Below are 27,495 nucleotides of genomic sequence, written 5' to 3'. Positions count from 1 at the left end.
GGAAACCCAATTCAGTGATGACTGATTGCAAGTAGTATACAAGTCAATCATGTACATGGTCTGAAAAGCTCTTTGAGTTGAATCTGGCGTCACCATGTAAGTTAATAAGGGAAATACAACTGGCACTGACTGTTTTCTGGCTTCCATACTGTAGAACAGTAATAATTACAGCTGAGAACACCGTACAGTGGGCTGCAGAAGCAATCTTTTCCCAAGAAAGGCAAAACCATGATGAAATTGGGGACCGAAATTCTGATCTGAGAGATCCGAGAAGAATCTGACAGTCAGACTCTGAATTGCATTATAGACACAAACACACAGGTACTGATAGCTCATGTTCTAATTTCACAAATACAGTATCTACAGTGATTTGTGCTTTTGAAGATGTATCACAAATTTCTTCAAGCAAAGACAGTCTTTTCAATAAAGTCTACTTGAGCATTCTGCCACAAATCCTATAATTTTCCAAAGTGAATAGGGATTTCTGATGCTGCCCTTTGTTAGGTGACTGGTTTAGGAAATCTATATTTCTGGAAGACACAGAACATCCACCATCCAGATTTGATGCTTTTTATTGTGCTTCTTTTGAATGTTATAGATTGAGACCCAAAAAAGGGTTATCTCAGAAGTACCATAATTCTTGATAGTTCTGTCTCCTATTAGCAAAAATTTTAAGAGAAAATGGTAGTGTGGGAGAGATATTGTGTTGGTGAAGGCATCGACAGCATAGGATAAAAACCTATGCTTTTGCGGAGATTTTTATTCTGCTCCAACAATGATGCCATGAAACCTCGTGGTACACCGATTAAGGGATTTGGAAAAGAAAAGACTGAGTACAACATGCTTTGTGGCAAACACATATTTTTTTTAAATAAAAACAAGTAATTAATTAAATTCTGCTGAATTTAGGGCTATATAAGGCATAACTATCTTAATAAGGCAGAAAGTGCATGACAAATTTTTGATTTATTATTACATATAATCACAGGGATATTAGGCAGGGTAATAATATACTCAATTATTACCATGCTAATGGAGATAAGAAATGTAATATGATATTAATACACAAAAGATTAGTGGGCCAGAAAAGGAATACTGAGATTTGTGTGGCGTCATACTTACCTGAGGTAGTTTTTTAGTCCGCTTGTTATTGTTTTATTGTCCCAAAGTTCCATATCAATATCCATATCAGGAGGAGATTTAGGGGCTAGTAGAAATTTGAATTATGATTGTGTTATAGTTTGACTAAAACACTAAATAGAAAAGCAGCAAAACAGAGGCTAACAGATTAGTCATTCATCTGATGTGACTACTTATTAGCCGGATTAACTACCAATCTGATCAATTTGAATCTTTTAATCTCTGCCAAAGTACCAATAAAAATGAATTTAACACTCATATTTAGTACATGTAAACATCAACTATATACACTGTATTGAAGTGTAAAATAAGCCCGCCCAAGCCAACAGAGAATTACTAACGTATTTGGCTTAGACATTCAAACACAGGCATCAGAGAGCCAAATTAGCAAGAAAAGTGAAAGAGCAGACCAACGGCCTATTAAATTGAGTTATGCTCTGTTAGAGAACTGAGCTTTGGAACACTTCTGACATACACCAAATAGATACCAATAAAGAGAACTTTGTAGCTAAAAGAAGAAATGCATTTTATCAATAATTTGCCCATGTGTATCAATCATTACATGCAGAAATTGAATGCTAATGCACATAAGAAACTAGTTAGATGGATCACTTACTTTAAGACTGCAAATTCAATTTAGTGGCAGTAACTGCACATACAAAATTGTAAATATCATAACACACTCTTCTAAGCACAGCAGTTAAGGCAAAAGGGACCACAGGGCACACACTGCACACTGACAAAGGTTCACTTTGGATACTTACAAAATATGGTATTCATCAGCTTTTGCACCTTGGAGTTTACCCCACCTATTCTGTACAGCCCCAGGATTGTAATACCTACATTGGGAAAACAAGCACAACGAAAATAATGAAAATAAGGTTATTCCAATATACGCTGATGCATCCTTGGTGTATGTTTTCAAAACATCTAAATGTATTTATGGAAAATTGTACTATTACATTCTCCAGTACTGCTTTACTCTACTGAATTCTCTTCTGGGATATTGACAAATGCATTCCACTGAATCCACACCACACTATACACTAATCATAATTTTACATTAACAGAACCCTTTTGCATAGAAATCACCCATATTAGTAAACAACAAGGAGATGGCTGGGAAAAGCAAAAAATAAGACCCAAAAGCAGTCTTGAAACATATTACACCTCAACAAGTTTATCTTACTTAGACTTCAGTGGAATCACTATGCGTCTATATTTGCTTTGACCGTCATCCCTTCTGATTAAGATTTGATTGACACTTTTAGGAGAAATGATTGTACCCAAAATAAAAACATATACTGTATACTGTTGCAAAACTGACATTGAGAATGCCCATGCAAAATAGAGACAATCAAGTCCCAATTTACCGGTAAGTTTCAACTGTTGGGATTTTTATTTTTTTTTTTTGATAGCACAGATACTAATAACAAATAATCTTTAAAGTATGACATTCACAACACAGTATTGCAGTATTCCAGTGATGATAATTTTATTGTTTTTAACTGCCTTTTAAAATTAGCAGGATTTAAAAGTCTTCCCTTTTCCCCATTTCAAGTCTTACCATTGTCTACTTTTCCTTTGGAAACAACCTTCCAAAATCTGATCTCACTTAGATAACCTAGGTGTTTTGTTTTGAAACCCTTTTTTTTTTTTTTTTTTCCCCAGAAGAACCGGTGTGGGTCAGCAGTGATTCAAAAGCTACATAACGTTGTTACCTGAGAAACTGAATTCATGTTGGGCTCAATGTTGCACAGAGAGACCACAGACTTTTGCATCAGAAGAGAGTTGCACACTGACAGTACAGTGCACGGACAGGAAAAGGTTCCTTCTTTTTATGGAAGACAATACAGCCAGACCTCTTCATGTGAAAAGGGATAATTAAAAACTTGCTGTGAGTTGCAAGATATCAACTCATCAGTAGAGTGATTATTATTTTCTTTTTGTACATTGCCACCACCAAAAATGAATCTCTAAACATTTAAACAGGTTTCACACCAGAAACACACACCATTTTTAACATGAGAAAACACAATTTGGTGCACACAAATTAAAGACTAAAGATGTGTGCAACTGTGTATTAAGCTGTCTAAACAACTTGAAATTACAGAAAATGTTTAAAAAACCCACTTAATTGATATGTTGAAACTATTGTCAGAACTTGTGGCAACAGTTTTAAGTGTAAAGCACACAGATAAAATGTGAGAAGTACAAACCAAATGACACACACACTCCAAAGTGTGTTGTAAAGCAGGCAGTACATTTCAGAGTTGCAAAACAGGCGGAATTAATCAAAGTAATATTTAAGCAAAAATACTCATAATAATCTAATATGTAATTTGTGATTTAATACACACCTCTTGTTTCCACAGCATGAATACATTTCCTCACAAAGTTGAAACCTGCTTCATTTAAGAACACTATAAAAAGAAGAAAAAAGGTAATTCTTTTCTAACTTAACAATACACAAAATCTCCATACAGCAACATACATACATTAGTCAAGGACTGATACACTTCTACCCAGGAGATTGTGACACTTATTCTGTAACAGTATTCTTGTAGATAGATCCTTAGCACTCAAACCCCAACTTGTTGATCATTAGTGTATCATTAGGAGCGGAATATTCTGCTGGCTTTCTCAGAAATCAGTAGCCTCTCTATGCGCACAGCTGAAAGCTTGTTGCTTTAAAAGTAGATTCCTGTACTCCCTTTCCTCTGCTGAAGAAAACGCTTCTAAGAGTTCAGGACCTACATTATGAACAGAATATACTCCTTGGTTTTAATACAACAACATTCTTTGTTCACTGCACATGCATATAACCACTCATAAAATGGTAACACAGGAAAACAAGCTTTGTTATTGACTTTAATTAGTGAACTTATTTCAAGTGAATGTACTTCTCATTAATTTTTCTACTTCAGTGCTCACTGCTCTAACTACCTAAATAAAGAAGATCTTAAAGCAGCGTATTTGACACCATTAAAATAAGCACCATCACATAAAAAACAGAGGTAGGGCTTAAATTTTAGATTTCTGGAGTCTCAAATATACCTCCTATGAAGATGTACGTCCATATCTGACACATCTCTCTCTCTGAGAAACATACAACCACAAATATATTTAAATTATTTTTACATATTTGTGTTAATATATTATGTTAATAACTTATATGTGTTAATATAACGTTAATACAATTATATGCCTAAATCTCATAGTATCTTTAAATATACTCATTTTATTACTCAGTGTAATAGGTGCATATACACCTAAAATCAAAAAGATGTGATCCACACAGGCATATTATTTCAACACACTGGCATGTACTTACATTTAGGTATACTGAACTCCTGATAGAAACTTTTTACAGATTTCTTAAATATATTGTAGCTTTGGAGCCAATCAAATTTTCTTCCAATTTATGTTTGATAGTAATACAGAAGTTGAAGGCTTTCTCACAGTTTACATAGTTTAGGACGTGCTTTCGTGTAACCCAATCATGTAATCCAACAAACAGTAATTTCATAGCAATAGAAAGAAAATGGAAAACAATTAATCTCTCTCTCATGTCCACACATATCTAGGAACCAGGACATTACAGAAATCTAGCAATATTTGGTAACTCTACATAAATAGAGAGCTTACTTTCTTCCTTCTTGCTAATAATGGCTGGCAGTGTGTAGATCTGTAAAAAAAAAAAGGTGCAGCATGTCAATGTTTGTGCTTTAAATTCTTTATTGCCAGGTTTGTTGGGAGTTGTTAAGCTAGCTGCAACATGCTGGGTATTAGCTTGCTGCTGGGGGAAAGCCAGCCTTGCCTTTCACCTTGTCTTGACGTTTACCCCCACAGCACTTGCCCAGGTGAACAGCCCTGAGCAAGGATCTGAACAGGCGGAGAGGGCAACAACCCGCTGTGTTGGTTGTGTTGCAGCTTTAAACAACTGATCCTCTGAGAGAGAAGGCAGAGGGACAGTGGGATGTGTCACAGAAACCTATTCAGGCCGGCCTTGAGATTCTAGATTGACTAGGGATTTCATAGTGTTAAATTTTGAGGCACCTAAAATGTGTTGGAAGTCAGATTTGCACACTTCAAATGGGTTAAATTTCAGTAAAACTACTGATATAATTTCTGTACTGTTTCAATCAAGGCAGACGCTTGTAAAAACACTCCATTTCATAAAACCAATCAACTATTTTTTTCTGCTTGGATACAGGTCTGGCATCACCCTCATTCAGTGACTATTTTAAGAACAGATTAATAGTGGGAAGAAATCTCAGACAAGCCTGTCTCTTAGTAGCTTTCAACACATTTTTATGCCCTCTGCAGTGCCTTTCAAGATGGTACTAATTGTTTACCCCACGATGCTGCCTTAAAAGATGGTTTGTCTCTACCACTGCAGAAACTACTACTTCACAAATGTTATCTGAACCATGAATCCTATTAGTCAATATGCTATCATATTACTTAAACATTAAATATCCTAACATAAAATAATAATATAGAAATAAAGGCTTAAATTCACTACTAGTTCTGCTTTTCTACTTTGTACCTATCTTCACTGTGTGTTTGTGATAATGTCTCACAAAGAACAGAACTGTATTTGTCTGTACTGCAACAGAGTGGCTGCAATGCATACTAGCTTCTTTCTTTAATATGTGTGCCACAAAACTGTAGAAAGAAAAGAAAATGAAAAAAATATCCTTACTGGTTCCTTTCCATCCATAGCTTCGAGCCAAAGTTTTCGGTTGGATTCCGAAAAGGCTTGCAGCGTGATGATTCCAGGTCTGTCAAAAACATACGCGCACGCTGAAGTTACTAATTTATTTTCCTGAAACAGTACTGAAAGTCAGAATCCAAATGCGTATTGACATGAAGATAGAGAGAAGTAAAAGAAAATTGATGGCTTCAGAAACAATACAATAACTTTGAGCTAGACTTAAAAAAACAGGTCTGTTTTTCAAAAGTTCAGTACTGCAAAGGGTAATTTTAGATGGCGCGTCCTAAGTGCTACAACCCTCTAGTAGGTATTAGACACCTCCGCATTGCAAGATGGGTTATACACCTGCAAACGGGATCCAACACAAGCCATTATTTTTCAGTGGCGAGATGCTTAGGGTGAAAAACTTACATCAGCTCAATTTCACTACATACATCTATGCCTGAGCTGGTTATCTACATTCCTTTGATAGCAAACGAAGAGAAGTAGGTACTTTTAATCTAAAAGTCATAGAATCACAGAATCTTCATGGTTGGAAAGGACCTTTGAGATCATCAAGTCCAACCAAACAACCTACAATCTCTGTCACTAGACCATGCCCTGAAGCACCACATCTAGATGTTTCTTAAGTACCTCTAGGGATGGTGACTCCACCACCTCCCTGGGCAGGCTGCTCCAGTGCCTGACCACTCTTTCAGTAAAGTAATTCTTCCTAAGTCATCATATCCCAAAACAGATCTCCAAAGTTGGTCAAAAGAACTGTGCCCTAAAGTGGTTGCCTAAAAAGTGCACTTTGTGATAGTATCTGAAGTATGGAGCTGTAAAGCCAATTGAGCTGTGTACTGTCATGGTGGAGGAATTTTCTATTTGAGGTGATTCAAAAAAACCCAGTTCTTTCTGCTGGCTGTGCTCTAACCATGATGACAGAAGTTAAAAAAGTGGCATATCCTCTCTGTTGATGAAGCTTTGACGCTGCACAGAAAAAGAGTCACAGGAACCAAAAAAAAAGAAGAGAAAGCAGTTTTGTTCTTTGTCCTGGAAATAATTATATGAACAGATGTGTAAATACAAGGAATTAGTCTCTATTTGTGTTCACAGGCAAATTAGTTCTTTAAGAAATGCTTTGAAAGTAATTCACTGATTTTCCAGCACAGAATGCACGTAGGACAGTCCATTTTAAAAAGTCCTGCTCCCACACCAGTGTAGGGTATCTCTGCTCAAAACTTGCAGCAGATTGTCCAAAACTGTGATTTTTCTATGGTAGGTTCACAAATGCTATAGCTTTTACTAGGTATTCATCTTCAAACCGTTCAAGGTGGAGCAAGCCCTGCCCTTACACTTAAAAATGCCAAGCTGAGTATTTTATTTGCTATCTACTATCACAAGTGTAAAAAGATATAGTCAATCCAAGCCAAGATGTATAATTGTTTTTCTATTTTCTTTAAGTCTATTTCTGTTTTAACATTCCATCTTGCTATATCCCCAAAGATTCTTACCTAGGAATTTTTCTCTCAAAAACATTTTGAGAAATAGAAACTGATTTGTTGTCTATTATCTCCTCTGCTGACTTGTACAAAAATTTACTACTTCCCTGCTGAATACCAAATCAATTGGAAAAGTGAACTTTCTATCAGCCTGAGAAAGTTAGATCCGTACAATAATGACCACGTAACTTTGTATTCTACTCCCCTTTCAATCTTCTGTCTAAGTTTCCAGAATGCCTTTAACTTATAGGCCACGCACATTTGTAATCAATCAAAATGTCCAAAAGGAATAAATAATACATAAAAAGTGCCTATAACTATCTCTTTGACGAGAACTTGAAGAACTGCAGATGGAACTAATTGTTCTGTGCAGTGGTGTTGAACTGTGGACGTTCCAGTAGAGTAAGGGAGAGAGAAGGGACAAGACTCACTTGTGAATCTGTTACAATGCTACTGCCACGCGTGTGGCTAATAAATGCAATTCTACACAGAAAGAAACAACTACCGATTTCAAACTCAACATGCCAACTGAAGCTTAGAAGCTTTCAAGAGACCAATTAGGCTCAACATTTGTTCATCTCAAATTTCTATTTCTTAAACCGGAACTCACTCAGAAGTCTATTTTAGAAAAATAATGTATTATACTCAAAAGTGCCAAAGTAGCCTCAAAATTATCATTCAAATACAGTATTCTGAATGGAATTTAAAATGACAGTAAAAGTTATAAAATATTTCTTAAGAGAACAACTACATAAGTCAGTCTATTTATGATATTTTAAGAAAAAAATTAATTCAATATTTCTCTTTCTTCCCAGCCTTGAAAAAATACTTTTACAAAATACTGCATACATATACTTCAAATACAGAAAAGCTGTTTTCATCTATCTTATAAAATTATAATATACAGGAATAAGTGGAAAAAAATTGTAGAAGTAATTTTTTAAAAATGATATGCTATCATACATTTCTGAAAGAAATAGAGACAGGTACAGAATATTATTATTAATAAGTATTTATAAAAATATTTATGATCTGTTCCTAAAAGAGGGTAGTCAGTTGTGCTACAGGTTCTGTGAGAATCCACCTTGTATCTGCATGCAAACAGAATGTAGTTAAGACAACACATATGCAAAGCAGTGAATTTTGTTAGAAAAACAGGTTTGAACAAATAAGTACTAAGCCTTGAAAGCCTCGTTTGTCTGGATACAAGTGTATTGAGAAATATACGTTCCTATTACAGAGTAATTCTTATATATTGGTTGCAAGTGCTTTTATTTTTAACTATTTTCAATTTGTTAACACAATGAAAAAAAATGCAAACCTCTCAAATACTTCAATATCGAAACAGAAACGTTTGTCAATTGAATCTGTCTTTCTCCTGATGCAAGATTTTAGCTTGAATATTTCTGGTGCGCTTGTGACAAGGCCATTCTGTAAAACAAAACAAAACAAAATCAGCACAGGCAGTATGCTGATATACCTTGGCTTGACATTTTACATTTAACTGTATGAACAGATAAAAGAACATGTCTTATGATGGGGATTAAAATTATTTAGGAACATATACAATAATTTCTCTCTATATAAAATAAGACTACAGTTAATACCTTTCTGTCACATATTTATTATTTAATCTTTATATTTCAGAAACCTCCTTAAATTCGAAACTTCACAAACATCTGCATATATGATTATATGTTATACGCTAGAATAAATATCATATAATTCTATCAACACTCGCATGTAGATGAATTCTAAAGAATAAAGCGGACTAACTCCTAGTTCTGGCCACCATCACTGTGAGGCCACTATAATGTTGGAAAGGCTGACACAATCACGGGACTGTCTGAGGAATGGGAGAAAGCAAATGTCACTCCTGTCCTCAAGAAGAGCAAGGAGAAGGATATGGAATCATTTAGGTTGGAAAAGACTAAGATTGAGTCCAACCGTAAACCTAGCACTGCCAAGTCCACCACTAAACCATGTCCCTAAGCACCATGTCTACCTATCTTCTAAATACCTCCAGGGCTTGTGATTCAGCCACTTCCCTGGGCAGCCTGTTCCAACGCTTGAGAAGTCTTTTGGAGCAGAAATTTTTCCTCATAGCCAATCCAAATCTCCCCTGGTGCAACTTGAGGCCATTTGCTCTCATCCTATGGGGAACTACAGGCCAGTCTGCATCACCTTGATCCCTGGGAAGGTGATGAAGTGAATATTCCCGGAAAGCATTTCCAAACACATTAAGAATAGAGAGGGGACTGGAAGTAGTCAGCATGGATTTAATGAACGGGAAATCATGCAGGATCAACTTGATAGCCCTCTACAATGTGATGGATGGCTCAGTGGATGATGGAAGAACAAAGAACACTGTTTATCTCAACTTTAGCCAGGCTTTCGACACTACTCCCTACCACAATAGGATGTTTCCTACTACATCCTCATAGAAAAAGTGGTGAAATACAGGCTAGATAAATAGATGTTGAGGTAGACTGAGAACTGGCTGAACTGCTGAGCTCACAGCAGAAGTTCAGCTGCAGCCAGTCACTAGTGGTATGCCCAAGGGGTCAATACTGGAGCCAGCACTTTTTAGCATGAATAGGAATAACCCCAGGCACCAGGACAAGCTGGGGCTGACAGGATGGAAAGCAGCTTGGCAGAAAAGGACCTGCAGATCTTGGTGGGCAACAAGTTGACCATAAGCCAGCAATGTGCCCTTGCAGCAAAGATGGCCAACAGCCTCCTGGGCTGCATCAGGCAGAGCACTACCAGCAGGCCAAGGGAGGTGATCCGGGAGGTGATCCTCACTTTCTGTTCAGCACCGGTGAGACACATCTGGAGTGCTGGGTCCAGTGCTGGGCTTCCCCACACAAGAGGCACAGTGACATACTAAAGCAAGTCCAGATAGGGGCTACCAAGGTTATTAAGGACTTGGAGCATCTGTCATGTGAGGAGAGGCTGAGAGAGCTGAGACTGTTCAGCCTGGAGAAGGGGGACCATATCAGTGATTCATCTATAAATGTCTGATGGGAAGGAGTAAAGAAGACTGAGTCAGATTCCTCTCAATGGTGCCAGTGAAAGGGCAAGGGGTAATGGGCACAAACTGAAATACAGGTAATTCCATTTGAACTTAAGGAAAATATTTTTTACGGTGGTCAAACGCTGAAACAGGTTGCCCACAGAGACTGCGGGGTCTCCATCCTTGGAGATATCTAAAATCCAACTGCATAGAGACCTTGCTAACCTGCTCTGCCGACCCTGTGCTGAGATTAAACTAGATGATCTCCAGAGCTCCCTTCCAAACCTCATCCATTCTATGATTCTGTGCAAATGGGATTGATTACCTATGCATTTGGAACCACCACATTAGAGAAGTTATTTAATGTGTAGTTTATATACATTTTAAAAGAAATATTTTTATTTAAATATTTAATTTATCTATGCTATATGACATGCATTGCCTCATGTACAAAAATAGTCTTATGCTTTATTTACAACAATTTTTCTTTTTACAGAATGCTTAATATAAAAGATGGAATATACAGTTCATGTAGGTATTCATGTATGTGCAACTCACCACTTTTCCACCAGATTTTGTTTCAGCTATACTCATAGTGAACGTTTTTGTTCCTTTATCGTAAGTGCAGTAATGTTTTACCCATGTAAATCCAAGAGGTCCTAGATTAAAAAGAGATAGTATTAAAAGTAATTATTTGGCATTTTATCACTATTTTAGTTGGAACTAGATAGAGTAGAGAAAAGCACCCACATGCAGCCTCCAAAACCAAAAATTCCCCTAATTTTTAAATTTTAACACGTTGTTCAGGTGTAATTTTCAAAATCTTGTAGCTCAATAACGGTACCCAAAGTTCCAACAGACCGGTCTTCTTTGGTGACTGGATGGGTAACAGCATTTTACTAGGGGAAACAGACAGGAGACACGCAAGATCCTGAGGATTTTTCTGCCTAGGAAATACAGGTGGAGATTTTATGAACCCAAGTGAAGCTCAAGAATTCAGTATTACATCCCTTCTCTGAGAAAAACTTTGAAGTCTGGTATTTGATCCAGAAAATTGCACAAAGTCATAAATTCAGAGTGCATTTCTCCTTACTTTCAGAGTTCTTGTCAAAAGTAACAAATGCATTTGGAGGTATCATAGCAAGGCTATTTTCTACCTCTTACCTTAAGGGAGCGGGTAAAATGGCATTGGCTCAGAGGTACATTTAATCTTATGTATTTGAACTCTGATGGGTGATTTCATTACGTGAAAGGAAAGAAAGGAAAGGAACAATGCACTCTAAACCAATAGTGGTTTAGAGACAAAGGATAAAATGCTGGGTGGCAGAGGTGGCGCCACCAGCAAGAAACATTGTCCTTTTATGCCTTAGAAGGGGTCCTGCGGGGGAAGAGGCAGCTGTAACAGCTGGCACACAACTGACCGTCTCCACAAACTAAGAATTGCACACACTCACAGTACCAAAGTATAATGTACTTAGGGGTTCACTAGTCTTCAATTTAGGTAGCCTTACAGCAATCCCCAAGTACGTGGATGTACGCCTTATCTTGGAGAGGTCGCACCACACTACTACTTAACCCTACCGCAAAGTATAGGATCTCTGATACAGAAGACGTTTTCACTCCTGGATTATCCAGAGCTTTGCCTAGGCACTGCTGTGAATCTTTAGTGAATTTAAACCCAAAACCCTCCTGAGCTTAGCCCAATGGTATTTTAAACTTCATCCGCTAACCTAGCTTAGATACAGGCATTTATAACGTGTTCTTTGCTGTGAGGACATGGAGTAAATCCTCCCACCATTTCCCTCCACATCCTAGAAGTACAGCTAAGATCTCCCACAATTTCCTGGAAAAAAAAAGATGTTTACTGTAGCACAGAGACAAAATAAGCTCCCAGATTCTTACAGATGTATCTGGAGGCGTGGTGCATGGCAGAGGACAGGATAATTCGGGTTTTTGCAGTGTGACTGCTCCCCCTCGGGCCAGAACATAATGGCTATAATTGCACTGGTTGATGAATAGTGCTGGCGGCGTTCAAGGTCACCAGGTAACACATAGTCAACAGGTAACTTGGACAAAGCTTCTTGACTTTTGAGGATAGGAAATTCTGCACAGAGGGTGGGATATTCTGTGCAAGCTTGTCTCAGTGGCAGAGGACAGCCCCATTTATTGTACTAGCATTGACACAGCTCCTGGGTACTCAGCTGCAGAGACCAAACACAATGGCAGTGTGAAGAGGTACCAAGAAGGAAAAGCATTTCCCTCCTCTTGGACAGCATTATGCTTCAGGGCCTGGCATTCAAACATGGCCCCTCTCTGCAGAACCATCTCAAATGTAGGTGCCAAAACAAAATACATACATATATGTATCTATGTAAATTCAGAATAGCAAAGGACTAGATGATACTTCCAACCCACATGTAATTTCCCAATTCATTTCAATGGTAGTTACTCACAGGAAAAAGATTATACTGATTTTTTTCAAAGTACAGTATATCTGGACCTTTTAATTCTTTTTAAAATGCAAGAGCTCTGAGTCAAAAAAAAATAAACTGTTTTAAGGGATTTATGTTTGTTTCTTTAAAAAACTGTAAACAGTTCAATAAAAATGGAAGGTGTTAAAAACAAACCTAGCAGTTTTGCTATAAATACAATGGCTTTGCCCTCTAAATGTAGCCTTCCACAAAGGTGGTGGATATACAAGAGATTGCATCAGTTGTGTAAGTCAGATGTCTGGCAATCCAGAAATGTAGAGGTGGAAATTTACACAGTCTGTGATGCTGACTTGGAGAAAATTCTCCCATTGCCTGTGTTTTGCAGGAAAGTAATGTCATGAAAAGTCAACTACCCACCCACCCTCAGAAGTTAGCTGTTCTGTTCCTATATTTTAACTTATTTTCACTTGGCAAAACAAAATCTACAATTATTCTAAATAATTTTTTTCCTCTGATGGCATTTCATTAACTGTTTAAGCATATATAAGAAGGATGAGCACTCTCAAAGCTGTTTTAGATGAGTCTAGAAGTCACCTGCTGTTTTTCATTAAAAAGTTGTAGCCAGACACCTACACTGCAATTTTAAGTCTGTTACTTATGACTGTCCATCTGAATGAAAATAATTTATGGTCATTTTTTTCAAAAAAAACATACTTGCCACCATGCAGAGCACTAACAAATATATACAGGATTTATTCTCAAGAATAGGAAATATTTAACCCAGTTGCCCATAATTTGACAAGAACTTATGGGATGATGGTTGTAATAAAGTAAAAGTGCACAACAAGGAAACATACAACTAGTACCTTCCCCACTGACACGGATTACGGACCCTGTTACTCTCACTCCAAAATAAACTAATGAACAAATTTCTTTTCGGTAAGAGGATGTCAAGTTGGCCTTTCTCTATTTAATGAAGCACAGCATGTGCCCAGTGCTTCACTGCTTTTCTCCCTCCCCCATTAGCAGGACTCAGTGTAATTTCCACTTAACACAGGTTTCTTTTATCATTATTACACAACTAAAACATAGAGGGTCTTCTTAAAAGTTTCAGTTCTACTGAGGGTAAAAGTGGCTGAGGGTAACTATGATAAGCATTGAGGTTTCTTTCTTTTAGCTCACATATGGAATAAAGCTTAATTTCATAATGTTATTTGGAAAATCAATTATCAACAATTCCACGTAGTCTCTACAGTTATCATCAAAAAAGGGAACAGTGAAGAAGATATGCTCAAAACTGAGGTCAAGTCTGACACTGGAATTCTATATCCAGATGCCTTCTATTTATTTTTAGATTGAAAAATCAGCTGCAAAGTTGCATTTAATAATTTTTGCATAAATGTCAAACTTGCATAAGCATGAACACACTATCTCAAAACACTGCTATATATTTTTCCAGTGTCAGCAAGCAGAAAAAAATAATAAATAAATATATAAATCTGGTTACCCCAAGCAACGAAACATATTTTACTGAGGGTTTTGCCTAACACAGCTAGTTTGACTTGGTTTTCTATACTGGTTAGAGTATAAAATGGTAGCAGCTGATACTTCAGGTGATGTGTAATTTTGAATTCTCTCATTTGGCTTTTCACATATTTCCTGCTTCTGTTTTCATTCATAACATGATGTATAGCTAGGCTCTTCCAAGTAGTTTCAGGCACTTAAGACAACTTTAGTTCTATTCCTTTATTTAGTTTGTCACTTCATTCTCATGAAGTGAATAGAACATAGGTATAGATTTGCAGCTATTTTGAAGCTGCCAGACTGTATTTAGATGACTTTTCTTCTTCTAACACCTTTGATTTCCATTATGTGCATGTTCATTTACTCTTAAGGTGGCTGGATCAGTGGAGACCCCTAGTACAAGGTGGAAGTTGCTTCTGCTGGGTGAACTATGGGCCCAGTTCAGGCAGAGAAAGTACAGAAGACAGCAGAGTTTGGCAGGTAGAGCCAAAGCAGAGTGGTGGCTTGCAGCTTCTGCAGCAAGGCGCAGGGCAGCCAGCCAGAGCAGAGCTTGCTACCAGTCAGCCACTGGGGTGCCAACAGCAGGGACCTACCCACAAGCACCCGGGGGGGCAGGAGTTGAGTTGCTTACAAGTGTTTTCATCATCATTCCATCTCAGCTACCCTGAATGTTTCTTGAAAAGTCAAACACTTATTTTCTTTTTGAACCTCTCAGTCATTTGGAAAGCAACCATGGCAGAAGTCTGCAGACATTCAAACACAGAGCCGTTGTGTTGTCCTACTAACTAAACGATTTTCTCATCCTTGCCTTCATTGCTGTGCCTTTCAAATCAAATTAAAAGATCCATCTGTTTTACTCACGTTTCTCCTGCACATAGAGATAGCCTTCCATTGTCCATTGACTTGGTGGTCTGTAATCCTGGTTGGCTGATTTCATTCTCTGCATGAGTCTCTCCACTTCCTGCCTAGTGCTTTCAAAGTTATTCCGGGTCTAATACCCGGAAAAAGAAACAAACAAAAAACCCACATTACCTCACGCAACTACTAAAACAACAATGAAGAAATAATTACTAATAATGCCAAGGAGACTGTTCTGGAGACCAACAGAAGCATTTGCCAGAGACGCAAAAGGAAAAAAAAAAAGCAATAAAGAATAATTCATTGCTCTAGAAGCCTAGGAATAACATAGTAATGAAGAATTCAACTTAAGCACACAAGCGTAAAGGAAAAATAGTTGAAAACAGTAATGTTCCTCTTTCTGCAGGTCACTAACCTCAGAAAGGAGGTAACTGCATACCTTCAGGTATGCTTACACAGTATTTTGCGGACAGATGCAGGCTTTCTCTCTGTGTACTGTAGGATACATAGACAGAGGCCAGGCTAAACCAGAAGTTGCTGATAGCATAGCCCCAAACCTGAAGCAGTAAATCCCACTGAACCGCTCGAAGCACAGGGCAGAAAACACTAGTTTGGGTTAACACCAGGCTGATGTTTCTAGACAGCTGCGGCCTCTCCACACGTGGAAGAGGCAAATGCACTATGTCTCCATATCTGCAGTAATACCACAGCTGGTGATACTCAGAATAGTCAGGTTATTGGCCATGTCATGAACATTTTTAATGGAACTATGCAAACACCACAGTTAAGTATAATATAAATATGCTAGGTAAGAAACAGGTCACATGTGGCAGAACTGTGCCAAAAGCATGGAAATACTGTATCTGTCCTAAATATCACATGTGTAACCAGGCATCTAGCCAAGCAAACAGTTAGGTACTGAGGTGGGTTATTCATATTTGCTAATATCTATATGCATGTAAATGGACATTTTTTCCTATTGAATTCAGTGAGAACAGGGTTTCCCTCCACACACCTAACGCTGTGTAGTAGAGGAGAATTATTATGAAGTGCCAGAGGTTTGAGAGGTTGCTACTCATATAGCAGATGTTGAACACTTTGTTTCTACGGGTGATAGAAAAGAATAAAAATTTTTGTAATGTTTCTGCAAAGTCTTATGGACTCTAGTCGGAAAGAGACTCTCAAGACTTTATACATCGGTGAATACTTTTCCCTTTTTGTGGGCCACTCATGGAGTGGCAGAGTAGCATAATAACACACATGTTAAATCTTCTTCTTGAAGACAAACATCATTATTAAAGAGGGAGGTAAAATTCTTCTCTGAACTTTTCAGAAGATATCCTCAGGGTGGAGTATCAGTTCAGACCACACTTAACAGTGGTCATTTTGAGACCTTCAAGAGGGAGCTTATCTCTGTCTATTAAGTTTTTAATTATTACTTTTAAGGAGTCAGGACTTTGAATCAAATTATAGATAATTAAAGCCAAATGGACATAAAAAGTATGCCACTGGCTAGCTGAAACAGTGAGAGTGACAACAGGTCATGTTAGGATATGGTGACCTGTTAAGAGCTGCCCATCTGCCACTATTCTGTTATCCCTGTGGTTGTTACTGCTCCTGCTCTAACCTGTAGGACAATTTTAAGAACAGAAATGGTAGTTCAGATCAGTTGTTCTCCAAGCAATGCAATGGAGAGGAGTACATTTGACCGCTACAACAAACAGGCTGAACACAATTTTCCCTGAACGCTGTCCTCAGTTTGTCTTTCCTTACATAAACTATTTCATTTCAACCTGAGGTTGGGTGATGCTCTGAGTGACAAGTCAGTCGATAGAAAAAGGAAGCTGTGAATCTGTATCTGGAGCCAGAATTCAAACTTCTGAGTAACAGCAGTGAATGATGTACTGTATCCCAGTATATCTTCACGTATATGTTTCTCTAATGCGTAAATATAATAAAAAATATTATCATAATACATTGTTCCTTCTGCCTAACTTGATATCTCCCTCTACCTCTGTAGCCTATTTACAACTTCAAGTTGTACTTATATATTATTTAAGAAGAGATTAAGTGTAACTATTTCTTAATTAACATTAAAATTGAAAAAAATGTTTACTAAGTCTCTTTGTATAGATAAGCGCATAGAAGATATTAATGTATTCTGACTTACAATGCCAGTTTTGGTCTGTGCTGTGGGTTCATGCTCCTCTCAGAACTTGCCATATTAAAGTAAATAAATCTCTGGACTGAGGCACATTTTTCACCCTTTCACTGAAACTGTGCTGTTGAACAACACTGACCCCTTGTGCCTTTATCTGGAAGAGTCTTAGTAGCAAACCGAATGGAGCAAATACATAATTTGAAAGGGCAAGGGGCTGAGATGCTCTACAGACAGAGAACATTTGTATTTCAATCTAAAAGGAAAAGGTTAATCATGTAGGAGGTTCTGCCTTATTTCCCCAAGCATTGTTTTAAATGGGATCCACACCCACACGTGAACAACAGACGTAAAAGGGGAGGGGGCTACGGAGGTCTGCTGCACGTGTTTAATTGCAGCAAAACCTGGAAGAGTGCAGTACTCCTAAGAGTGCAGATCTACATTAAGAGTGCTAAGCCAATGCTGTCTCCCAACTTTGAGCCAACATATGTCTCTCTAACAGCAAGATGCTACAGGGAAAATGTCAGCGTTTTATTTTCCAGTAACCACAGGGAATAGCAGTTGAGCACAGTAAGGTGCTTTTGTACTCCCAGACCTGTTTCATATTCCCTAAGTTCAGTGGCCAAGGCACTATCCACAAAAGTTGATGCAAGATCTTCTGAACTATCATAGCTTCTTTGACTCTAGTGGAGCTACAAAAATTTCTCTTGGGCGAGTATCTTTTCTTGAAAGAATGAAATGGAAAAGAAATGGAGTCACCCCAAAAATACAGCATTTGAAGTAAATGATAGAATTCCTGCCCTTTTTTTTTAATTTGTTTTTCACTTTGAAGTTACTCATCATGAAAAATGCAGGGCTGGCCCAATATAAATCTGTTGAACTTCACTTCCTACTTTAAAAGCAAATGATAGTGGTTCTAATGCAAATTGGGTGTAAAGATGTTTTGTAGCTACTTACTTGTATGTCCTTAGAAGTGTAACATCTGAATTACACAGTGAAATAATATAGACGTGAATACAGCAGTTCTGATGAGTGGAGATGTATGTTGATTAAATGCATTTTTGTTATTTCTGGAATATGTATATATAATTTTTTATATACATATATATTTATTTTTATATATATATATATGTGGAATTTTTGAGCATAGTTATCTTGTATGGCACTTACTACCAAATTCAGACCAATATACAGCAAAATATCTGCCTGCTCAGTTGAAAGTAATTCTCGACACAAATAACAGATCCTTTCTTCTGATGAAACTTGGTGCTCATGAGAGCTTCTCGCCATGGAGGAAGGGCCCGCCAGTTCTCCAATGCCGACAAAGTGAATCCAGAGTACAGCCAGAGAATGGCTTCCCACATGTGCTAGACGACAGCAGGACAAGCTTTCTGTGGCAATCTGTATCTTAAAGAAACAAACTGCATCGTTGTATACCAGTTGGAGCACTTTTGGGACTTCTGCTTACTCCAGAAGATAGGACCCACTCTCAAGAAAGGATTTACACGTGTTTAAGCCTATTTGGACTACTGTCTTTTCTAATAAAAACTTGGCTGCTGCCCTGCTTTTCCGGTTCTTGCTCCCAAAATTTTACCCTGGAAATCACAAATTAACTATCTGAAGATTATTTTTTCCAAAGTTATATGTTGCCAGGAATCTTCATTGCATTAATGTTACCAAAAATAACTTTTTCCTACTCATATATTAATTTGATTTCTGCTTATTAAAACATTGTGAGAGTTAAAGTTCCAATAAAGTGCTACAAGTCTACTTTAATATCCTGAAATTAAATTAGCAGAGAAAATGGTGCAAATACAAATCATCCTTACGTTCTGCAAATTGAACTGCAGCTGCTGCTTGTATGGTGCAAACTCCTGAGCCAGTTCATATCCTTCATGGTAAAATGTAAATAATCCTTGAAGAAAGGCCAAAAGCTGAAAAGGTAAAATTGAGAAGCACTATATTTTTTTAATGCACGCATTTAACGGTACATAACACAAATATAACAAAACATACACTAATGTATAAGGAATAGGTATTGCCCATGATAGTGAAAAAATAGTTCTTAGCAACTGCTACATGTTTTTTCTATTCAGGTGAATATAAGAAAGCAATAAATAAGGACATCTGACTTTCTATTAGTGTTTAGCAGCAAAATATGGCAAAACATCAGCAAAAAACATTCTGTGTCTTAGCTACTGGAACACTGTAAGGTTTCATTACTAGTAATAGTAAAGCTTTGCTGAGCAAGCAATCCATGGTCAGACCTTAAGAATGAGAGGTATTAAACAGGCTTTTGCGTCATGAAGCTGTCATTTCCATAATAATTTAATTCATTCCTAGTCATTTTGTCCAGTGCTTCAGCTGGAGTCTTTGACGCTGTGCATTTTCCAACTTCATGCTTTCAAAGTTCAAGATTTTTTTTCTTCAAAATACTTTTTTCACTTTCTTCCCAGTAATTGCTTGGGCTATGACCTATTTTCCACAAATGAAACTCTTGAAAGTATGTTTTGGACAGCTTAGTGCAACACAAGAAATCCAGACTATTTCTTCCTGCTCTGAAAAAAATGCAAACTCTATCTGGTATGTCTGTGACTGCCTCCAACAGCACAACTGAAGCCTGTATGTATCCAGTTGAAAATTCTTTTTAAAGTTCACATTAAAACAACGTTTAAGTACTAAAAAGTGCAACTAGATTTTCTGAACGCTTATTTTAGCTGGTGAATTAATGCGTTTCTACCACCTGTTAGTTTTAAAAGCTTTCTAACTTATTCTGTTCTAAATTTAAAAAATGTTTTGACATTGCTGTAAGTCTTCTTACCTGCTAATAAATAACAAGCATTTAATTTTTTATTATGGAATATTTTCTTTTTATATATAATTTAGCTTGCACACAACCAAGTAAAGAAAACTACAGAAAGAAAAAAGAGGTATTAACTTGGACGTACAATAACAAAAGCTGTAACAACAAGTCAGATTTATCTTAGTATATTACAGCCATTGAAAAACTAATCATCTAGACCAAGTAACTGGCTGTCCAGGCTGCCTTCTAACTCAATAAAAACCCCACAGTTATTCCAGAGCATAATTCTTTTTCCTTTTTCAGACTTCTCTCTCAGGATGGGATGAATGATCCAATGGAAACATTTATCTCTCTCCATCGACTATTGAAGTAGCCTATATTCAGGCAACAGAAATGCCATCGTTCATATTTAATGCACTTTTCTTTTGTTACCAGTACCGTAGATTATTGTAAGTGAAACAGCTTAAAAATGTAGCTTTTACTGTGTTTATATTTTCTTTAAATTTACACTCAGCCCTACTTGAAGAAATGTAGTTAAATTGTTCTGCCTCCCTCTTTCCTATTGCTTGCTAAGAGACTGCTGTACTAAGGTAACACCTATATTTCAGGGGAATAGCTAAAATAATATTTTGCAATTTTAGAGCCCCATCCATTCCAGCATCACAAGATATTCCACACCCTTTAACTTTCAAACTTCCACAGCTTGACAGATGAGAGATCAAGGACGCAGCTCTCTGGGCAGAGGAGCTAGCACGATGACTTGCTGCTACCAGACTGAAATCTTGCTCTCCCCTTCCCGTTCCTCCTCCCTTTCCCCATTCAGCTTTGTCTGTAATCCTGCACATCCTTGTGCCAGCTCTGGCATCTCTCAGCCCTTCAGTGAGCATCTCTGCCTCAGGAAGCCTGCTGTTTTGCTACGTTAGTAAGTTAAAGCAGTTCGAGGTTAACAGACCATCAGTGCCAGCACAAAGAGAAGCGTGAAGGCATGACTGGGAGAAGGGCTTTGCCCTTGGTTTTCACTGGTATTGCAGGATCAGATGAAACCCTGGCCTCAGGCAGAGGTGGTGAAAGCCATAGCTGCCCAGTAAGTCGGTAACGGAGCCTGAAGAACTGAGAAGATCCTTGTGTATAAAAGCCACTTTTTGTGGGGCCTCTACAATGAGTGCGAATTCCTGAACCGCATCCCACCACCAAACCGTGAAGGCAACACGGTCAAGTGAAAGGCTCCACAGCTTGTGTAAATTGTCTCAGCTTTACATGATCATCTGCCCAGCTGAAATCATTATCTCAGCTAAGGACCTGGCCCTGAAAGTCTCTGACTGGTTATTCAAGTGGTCCTGAGGAAGGTCCAAATACAGCAATTTATCTTAAAAAGCTCCAATTATATAGACAGATATAAAGAATTCTATAATTTTAAGGTTTATAATGTAATTCTAGAGAGAATTACATAAAAGATAGAAAACAAATCTTCCTTTTTTATAAATAAAGTATAAAAAAAGTAAGCAAATTATAACTAACTGGCTCCAGCTGGGCAAAGCCTGTGCCCACAATCTAGATCCAGTCACTTATCAGCATCCCCCACTACAGCTCCTTCAGATACAGCAGCGTAACTACTCCTGCTTACTCTGACTTGGTTAACTCAAAAGGACGTGCAGTATCTTAACCTGTAAGTAGGAGCCTGCTGCTAAACCAACCCCTTTCACTGCAGGAGTAATATGAGCACTCAGCAAAACTGCAGCCAGACCAGAATGTCAGAGCACACCAAAACTGCGATAAAAAAAAACAGTGGGAGAAAGTTTTAGTGTCTCAGCTTATGCCTGAATTTTAAAGATCTGTTTAAAGGGCATTTCAGGAGAATGTACTATAAACTGTTTAAGTTTCAGCTTCAATACTTGAAGAAAACCATTTTCCACCATCCAAAATGCTTTTACGGAGTACACGGAGAAATACTGAAGAGGAAAATATTTAACACAAGATGGCAGCAAAGCTGAATTTATCAGAAAGCAAAAAAATAGGAGCAAAAGAAAAACCCTGAGAGAAATCTGAATGCATTTTTGTTAAAGTACTCCTCAGGTATTCTGCCAGTTGTGCATTGCAGAGGATCTGGCCTTGAGGTTCTCTTGATCAAATACTCTCTGAGCACATAGAAAAATAGGAATAAAATAAAAGTAAAAATATGCTGATTTTATGCAAGTCCTAGACCAGCTTATTCAAGTTTTGTGTTGAAACAACTGACACTGAGGATGGCATTTGCTTCTATGCACGTGTCGCTGGTGATGGAAGAAAACGCCCTGTACCCAATGGGCCTCTGCTGTTGAGGCATCTTCATAACCATTTCCATCAGGACAGGTACAGCCATAGCGTTGCATGCAGGAGATCTAAAAGCCAAGGACTTTTGCCCTAGGCTTATGGTCACAGTGGGGTTTTCTTGTTGCTGGTGTTACAAGTGAAACTGCTGCTAAAGGCAGGCTTATAATTTTAAAGAGATTTATATTAAAGAAGAAAGAAAATAAAAATAGCCCTTTTTTCTTTCAAAAAATATTTTCAGAATGTATTTTGAGGTGGGTTTCACATGTGAGGAGGTGATTTGTTTCAACAAACATCACATACAATGTGGGATGTGTTCATACCAACAATTTTTCATTTCAACAAATGCCTTATAGTCACCTCAATCTGAGTATCTAATCAGTCACACCAATAAAAAGCGAGGTCTGAACTCCGTAATACAATGCTACTCGCTACCCCAGCACCAGGAGGATTTCAACACAGAACCTGAAACAAAATCCAACTATTTTTTGAGACTTTATTTATTTTTATGTAGAACTGGTGACCTCAAGACTGCCTGGTCATTTCATTCTCACAGGAAGAAGACTGTACTTAGGTTTTGGATAGGGGAGGAATTTAACCTTTGGCCTGACGCACATCAGCCGTAAGTCCCTGTCTCCATGGTTTCATTTTGTTTATAAGGAGATAGCACTTATTCATCAGATTAAAGTGGATGTAGTCAATAATGTAGAAAATACAAGAAAGGGGAAACTGAGTTTAACGTCCACAGTGAAGTCTCATGGAGTTGCATGCAATTACAGGCAGGGTTTGTTGGTTGTAATTTTTCTTTTCAAATAAACACTTCTGGGCTTTTGTGATATCTAATGGCCCACCCCTCACATTTCAGATAGCTTACTGCTTATGAACTCTGTGCCCTGATTTCTACAGGCCAAGGGACAAAGTGGAGCTCTAGAAAGGCATTTGTGTTTCTCTTAACATGCGTAACATCCTCAGAAAGCTGTGTTGGTTTGGACCAGCTTCTCGGGGTCCACAAGGGCAAAGCTAGGATGAGAGATTATAGTCACTTACTTTGCTTTGTTGTTTAACTTGATGTAAATTTTAACACTAATTTGTTCTTGAGAAAAAGCTTAAATTCACGATCTGGATGAAAAGCTTTAGTTTTTGTTGGGTTTTTTCCTTGGAAAAAAATCAAGTCTAGGAGGATCGCAAACAGGCAGCTGTCAGTTACTCACACTAGTACACATTAGCCACTCTTTGAAACAAGATGCAGAGAACTGCAGAGAAATCCAGGGCCTGAGGAGAAGCTGCAAGTGTCCACTCTAAATGCTATAATCCTCTGTTCAGAGTATGAATCATTAGCATTTTGTACCTTAAAATCTCTCCCCAGTCTCCTCCAGGAAGGAACATACTCCACTCTTACCAACTTCCACTGTCCAGGACAGTGCAACCCACCCGGAAATTTCTGATACGCTACTTCTCCCACTCTGCTTCCCAGACCATCCTTATCTTTTGGCACAGACAAACTGAAGATCTTAGAAAGAGCTCCAGCAGATCATTTGCTTTTCAAGTTCTATTCCCATGTCATGAACTTATCCTTCTTGTACACAGGCATCACAACAGCCTTTCTTTTATTTTGTTAAACTCTCCTTCAAAAAGTCTATTAGTAACAGGTCAGACTGAGAGTTATATGGAGACATGACACTGAGCTGATAAATCAGAGACAGAAGCAGCACACGCACTAGAATGCCCAACAACCAGCAGTGCTCCTGAGGGTCTATACAGACACACCACCAGGCACCTGCTAGCATCTGAACATCCATAGAGCACACAGAGGAAAATGAATAATATGGCAGCTCTTTTGATATGTGATTTTACAGTGGCAGGCTTTGTCCTCATCTATTTGCATCTAGGAGCACGTGCTCATAGAATGGTTTAGGTTGGAAGGGACCTCGAACATCATCCTGTTCCAACCCCCCTGCCATGGGCAGGGAGACCCCCCGCTAGACCTAGTCGCTCAAAGCCCCGTCCAACCTGGCCTTAAACACTTCTAGGGATGGGGCATCCACAGCTTCTCTGGGCAACCTGTTCCAGCGTCTCACCACTCTCATACTGAAAAATTTCTTCCTAGTATCTAATCTAAATCCTCTTCCAGTTTGAAGCCATTACCCCTCATCCTAAAAGTCCCTCTGCAGCTTTCTTACTTCCAACCTCATTCACATAAACTATGCATTTTTAGAAAGCCTCTTTTGAAGACTTTTTTTTTTTCCTTTGTCTCATGGTATTTCTAATGTATATTATCATTTAATTGGTGTACTTTGCCTTATGGGTTTTAGTAAATGCTTTTATTCCAGCAGGTTGTATGCAACAGACTAGAAACAAAAAATTAAGAATTTTGAAGGTTCAAAATTTTATAACTGATGTTATAATTTAAGCTCCATTTCTATTCAGATTGATTAGAAAAAATTCACACCTGGAGCCAGAAGGCACTGCCTGCAAGGGCCATCATTACCCAGTCACCAGAGTATCTGCCATACCTTCCTCTGGAACATCAGGTAATGACCTGTGTGCAACAAACAGCACAGCGGGCTAAAATGCCTACCGATCTGACACAGGGTGGCAACCGATGCACTCAAAAGTAAATTTTGCCTATTGGATGTGTACACCTGGTGACAAAAATACCCAGGTCCACCAGACTGAGTTTACCAGTAACCTCCCCTGCTTGCTTGCTCAGTAGCAGCACTGATGAATTGATTAACTGCTCTTTCATTTTGGTAATTTACAGCTGCTGCTGTGATGGCTGATATAGTGTGGGGACAGCTCCTGGTCAAAAGGATAAAGCTCAGTATCTCCAGCTAAAATATATAAAATCAAATTTATTTTTCCTCTCTGTCTAGCACATAGGATAAAAGATGACCTATTTTAACTATATGCAATTGCACAATAATATTTCCCAATGTACAGTCTTCTCAATATGGAAAGTTTTTATTACATTGAAGAAGCATAAAGTCTCCTACCCCAGGGTCAGAGCTAGGTCACAACTGCTAGATTTTTCCAGGATGTGAGAGTTTTGCAGAAGTAGACAGAGAGAGACACTCTGGATTAATCTGTGACAGGTAGAAAAATGTTCTTATTTAGGAATCCGAGCGAAGTTTTAGTCTCTAAGATTTGGCAGCTGCATGCCATAAAGATAGGATTTCTGTAAGTACTGCTTGCTGAATCCAGGTTCATTAGTTTGCATCAATGTCAAACATTCACTATACAATACATTCTCATCTCACGGAAAGGAGGCATCTGAGAAGCTCTTCTTGGTGACACTGGGTGTTAGAGATGTAATTCAACCTGTTTCACAGTCAAGAGTGCTGCTTCAGTTAGTTACAGGGAAGCTGGAAGATGGTGTGGAGAGAGAAAAAGTCATACTTGTCATGTTCCTTTTCCACAGCTGATGCTCTGCTGTGCTGAGTGTGCTCAGTGTCAAGGGACAGATGACATTAGAAGTTTTCTGTCAAGGGCTACAGTGAATAAGACAAGTGGCAAGCTATTCCTGTATGACATGAACAGGAGTAATACTACTAATGTGCCACAGAAAGATGCTAGAACATAACATTGAAACAGCTTTTGGTACTGCCTGATCCAGAAGATAGTTAGGGGTGGGGGGCGGAAACACAGAGCAGGAGAAAATCCCAGATCTAAATATGGACTTCGAAACACAGTTTCTATTTTCCTCGTTTATGGTATGTCAACATATGCTTTCTTTTACATGCAAAGTAAACTAAAGACAAATGACTCCGCCAACAAAAAAATAAAACTTACCTATCCTACAGAAAACCTGTTTTTTCACTTTATTTCACGTATAACTTGGAAAAACATAAGTATACACTGCCTACATGGCATATTTAAATCCAAAATCTGTCTCAAAATTTCAGACATGAAACCCTGGCATTAGGAAACATCCATTATGTGTTGCAGAGACACAACATTACATGTCCCATTAAAATGTTATGCACACTCCAAGTCATCAGGCATTTCACTTCACAGTAGATATGAAACTCTTGCATAATCCTTTAACAAACATGGAAAGTGCCCAGCCAAAATCTTAATGTCTGTCTATATACAAACAACCTGCAATCACAATTTAAAAAGGGAGCAAAAATTAGACATTTTAAATTCATTTTTCAGCTTCCAATGCATGCATTTTAAAGAACATAAAATATAAAACTTACAGGTTCTACAAATTCAAATTTCTTTTTCTCTTGTACTTCTTGAATTTTAAAAACATATTCTAATGATGCTTCATAAAAGTTTTGATGTTCTCTGTCAATCTGTGTATCTGCCTAAAAGACAAAATGAAATATAGACAACATTAATTTACTCATCATGTTTGCTTTAACACCGGATTCCGTCATTAACAAATAGATCTTCCGTAAGATTACTTTACAAGCTTCATGGAGTTCAGTTTTCTTCATGAAAATTAGAATACCTACTTAAAAAAGCTAAATGCAAGTTTAAGAAGTTAACATTACACATTTTAGCCTCATGCCTTTCTCCCCCACACTCTTTTTTGGTTTCATCTTCTTTTTTGCACTTTAATATTTCAGTGTTCAGGCGAGCCTGGAAGGAAACAAAGAAAAGTGGCAGCAGGAACGCTGTCCCTCGTGTATGGCAAGTTTAGAGAAAGAAATAGAAGCGAGTAGGATAGGAATTCCGGAGGGACAAAAAGATAATTATTTCTATTGAAATATTTGAGTATCACATGCACTGCAATCATATCTATTTCTCAGCTTCAAATATCTTCCCAAGAAGGTATTTTCTTTCTTAAATAGACTGTCTTTAACAATGACATCTTGCAACTTATTTTTCATAGTATGAGTCACATGCTCTTGCAATATAAACATATTTAAGTCCTTAACCTCATAAATCAATTATTTTTCGCATTTTAATTCTCAAATGCCAGAACTACAAGGCAATACTTGTCAGAAGTGCCTGAATAATACCACCCGACATGAAGATCCAGTACCAAAAGAGTGTCTTCTGCCTAAACAGCTGAAGAATTAACTCTTATCAGCTGATAAAGAGT

At 37.9% G+C, this 27,495-nt stretch overlaps 1 protein-coding gene across 2 annotated transcripts in view; it reads right to left on the bottom strand.

The window, feature by feature from the left end:
• The window catches only part of ARHGAP42 (Rho GTPase activating protein 42), a 171,077-nt gene that overhangs the window by 29,373 nt on the left and 114,209 nt on the right, over positions 1-27,495 (bottom strand). For both annotated transcript variants that reach the window (XR_010070381.1, XM_063329837.1), the window contains exons 6-15: positions 26,642-26,752; positions 19,162-19,266; positions 15,178-15,307; positions 10,919-11,019; positions 8,666-8,775; positions 5,849-5,927; positions 4,789-4,828; positions 3,501-3,563; positions 1,905-1,979; positions 1,123-1,207 (exon numbers count right to left, since the gene is read on the bottom strand). Coding sequence is in view for 1 of the 2 variants with exons in the window: in XM_063329837.1 (XP_063185907.1) it covers positions 1,123-1,207; positions 1,905-1,979; positions 3,501-3,563; positions 4,789-4,828; positions 5,849-5,927; positions 8,666-8,775; positions 10,919-11,019; positions 15,178-15,307; positions 19,162-19,266; positions 26,642-26,752 (899 nt within the window). In the remaining variant the exon portion in view is untranslated. The remainder of the gene's footprint in view (positions 1-1,122; positions 1,208-1,904; positions 1,980-3,500; positions 3,564-4,788; positions 4,829-5,848; positions 5,928-8,665; positions 8,776-10,918; positions 11,020-15,177; positions 15,308-19,161; positions 19,267-26,641; positions 26,753-27,495) is intronic.

The sequence above is a fragment of the Chroicocephalus ridibundus genome, chromosome 1 (assembly GCF_963924245.1).
Source record: "Chroicocephalus ridibundus chromosome 1, bChrRid1.1, whole genome shotgun sequence".
Taxonomy (NCBI): domain Eukaryota; kingdom Metazoa; phylum Chordata; class Aves; order Charadriiformes; family Laridae; genus Chroicocephalus; species Chroicocephalus ridibundus.
Note: the sequence above shows the minus strand (reverse complement) of the source record. Positions and strands in the feature narration are given on the sequence as shown.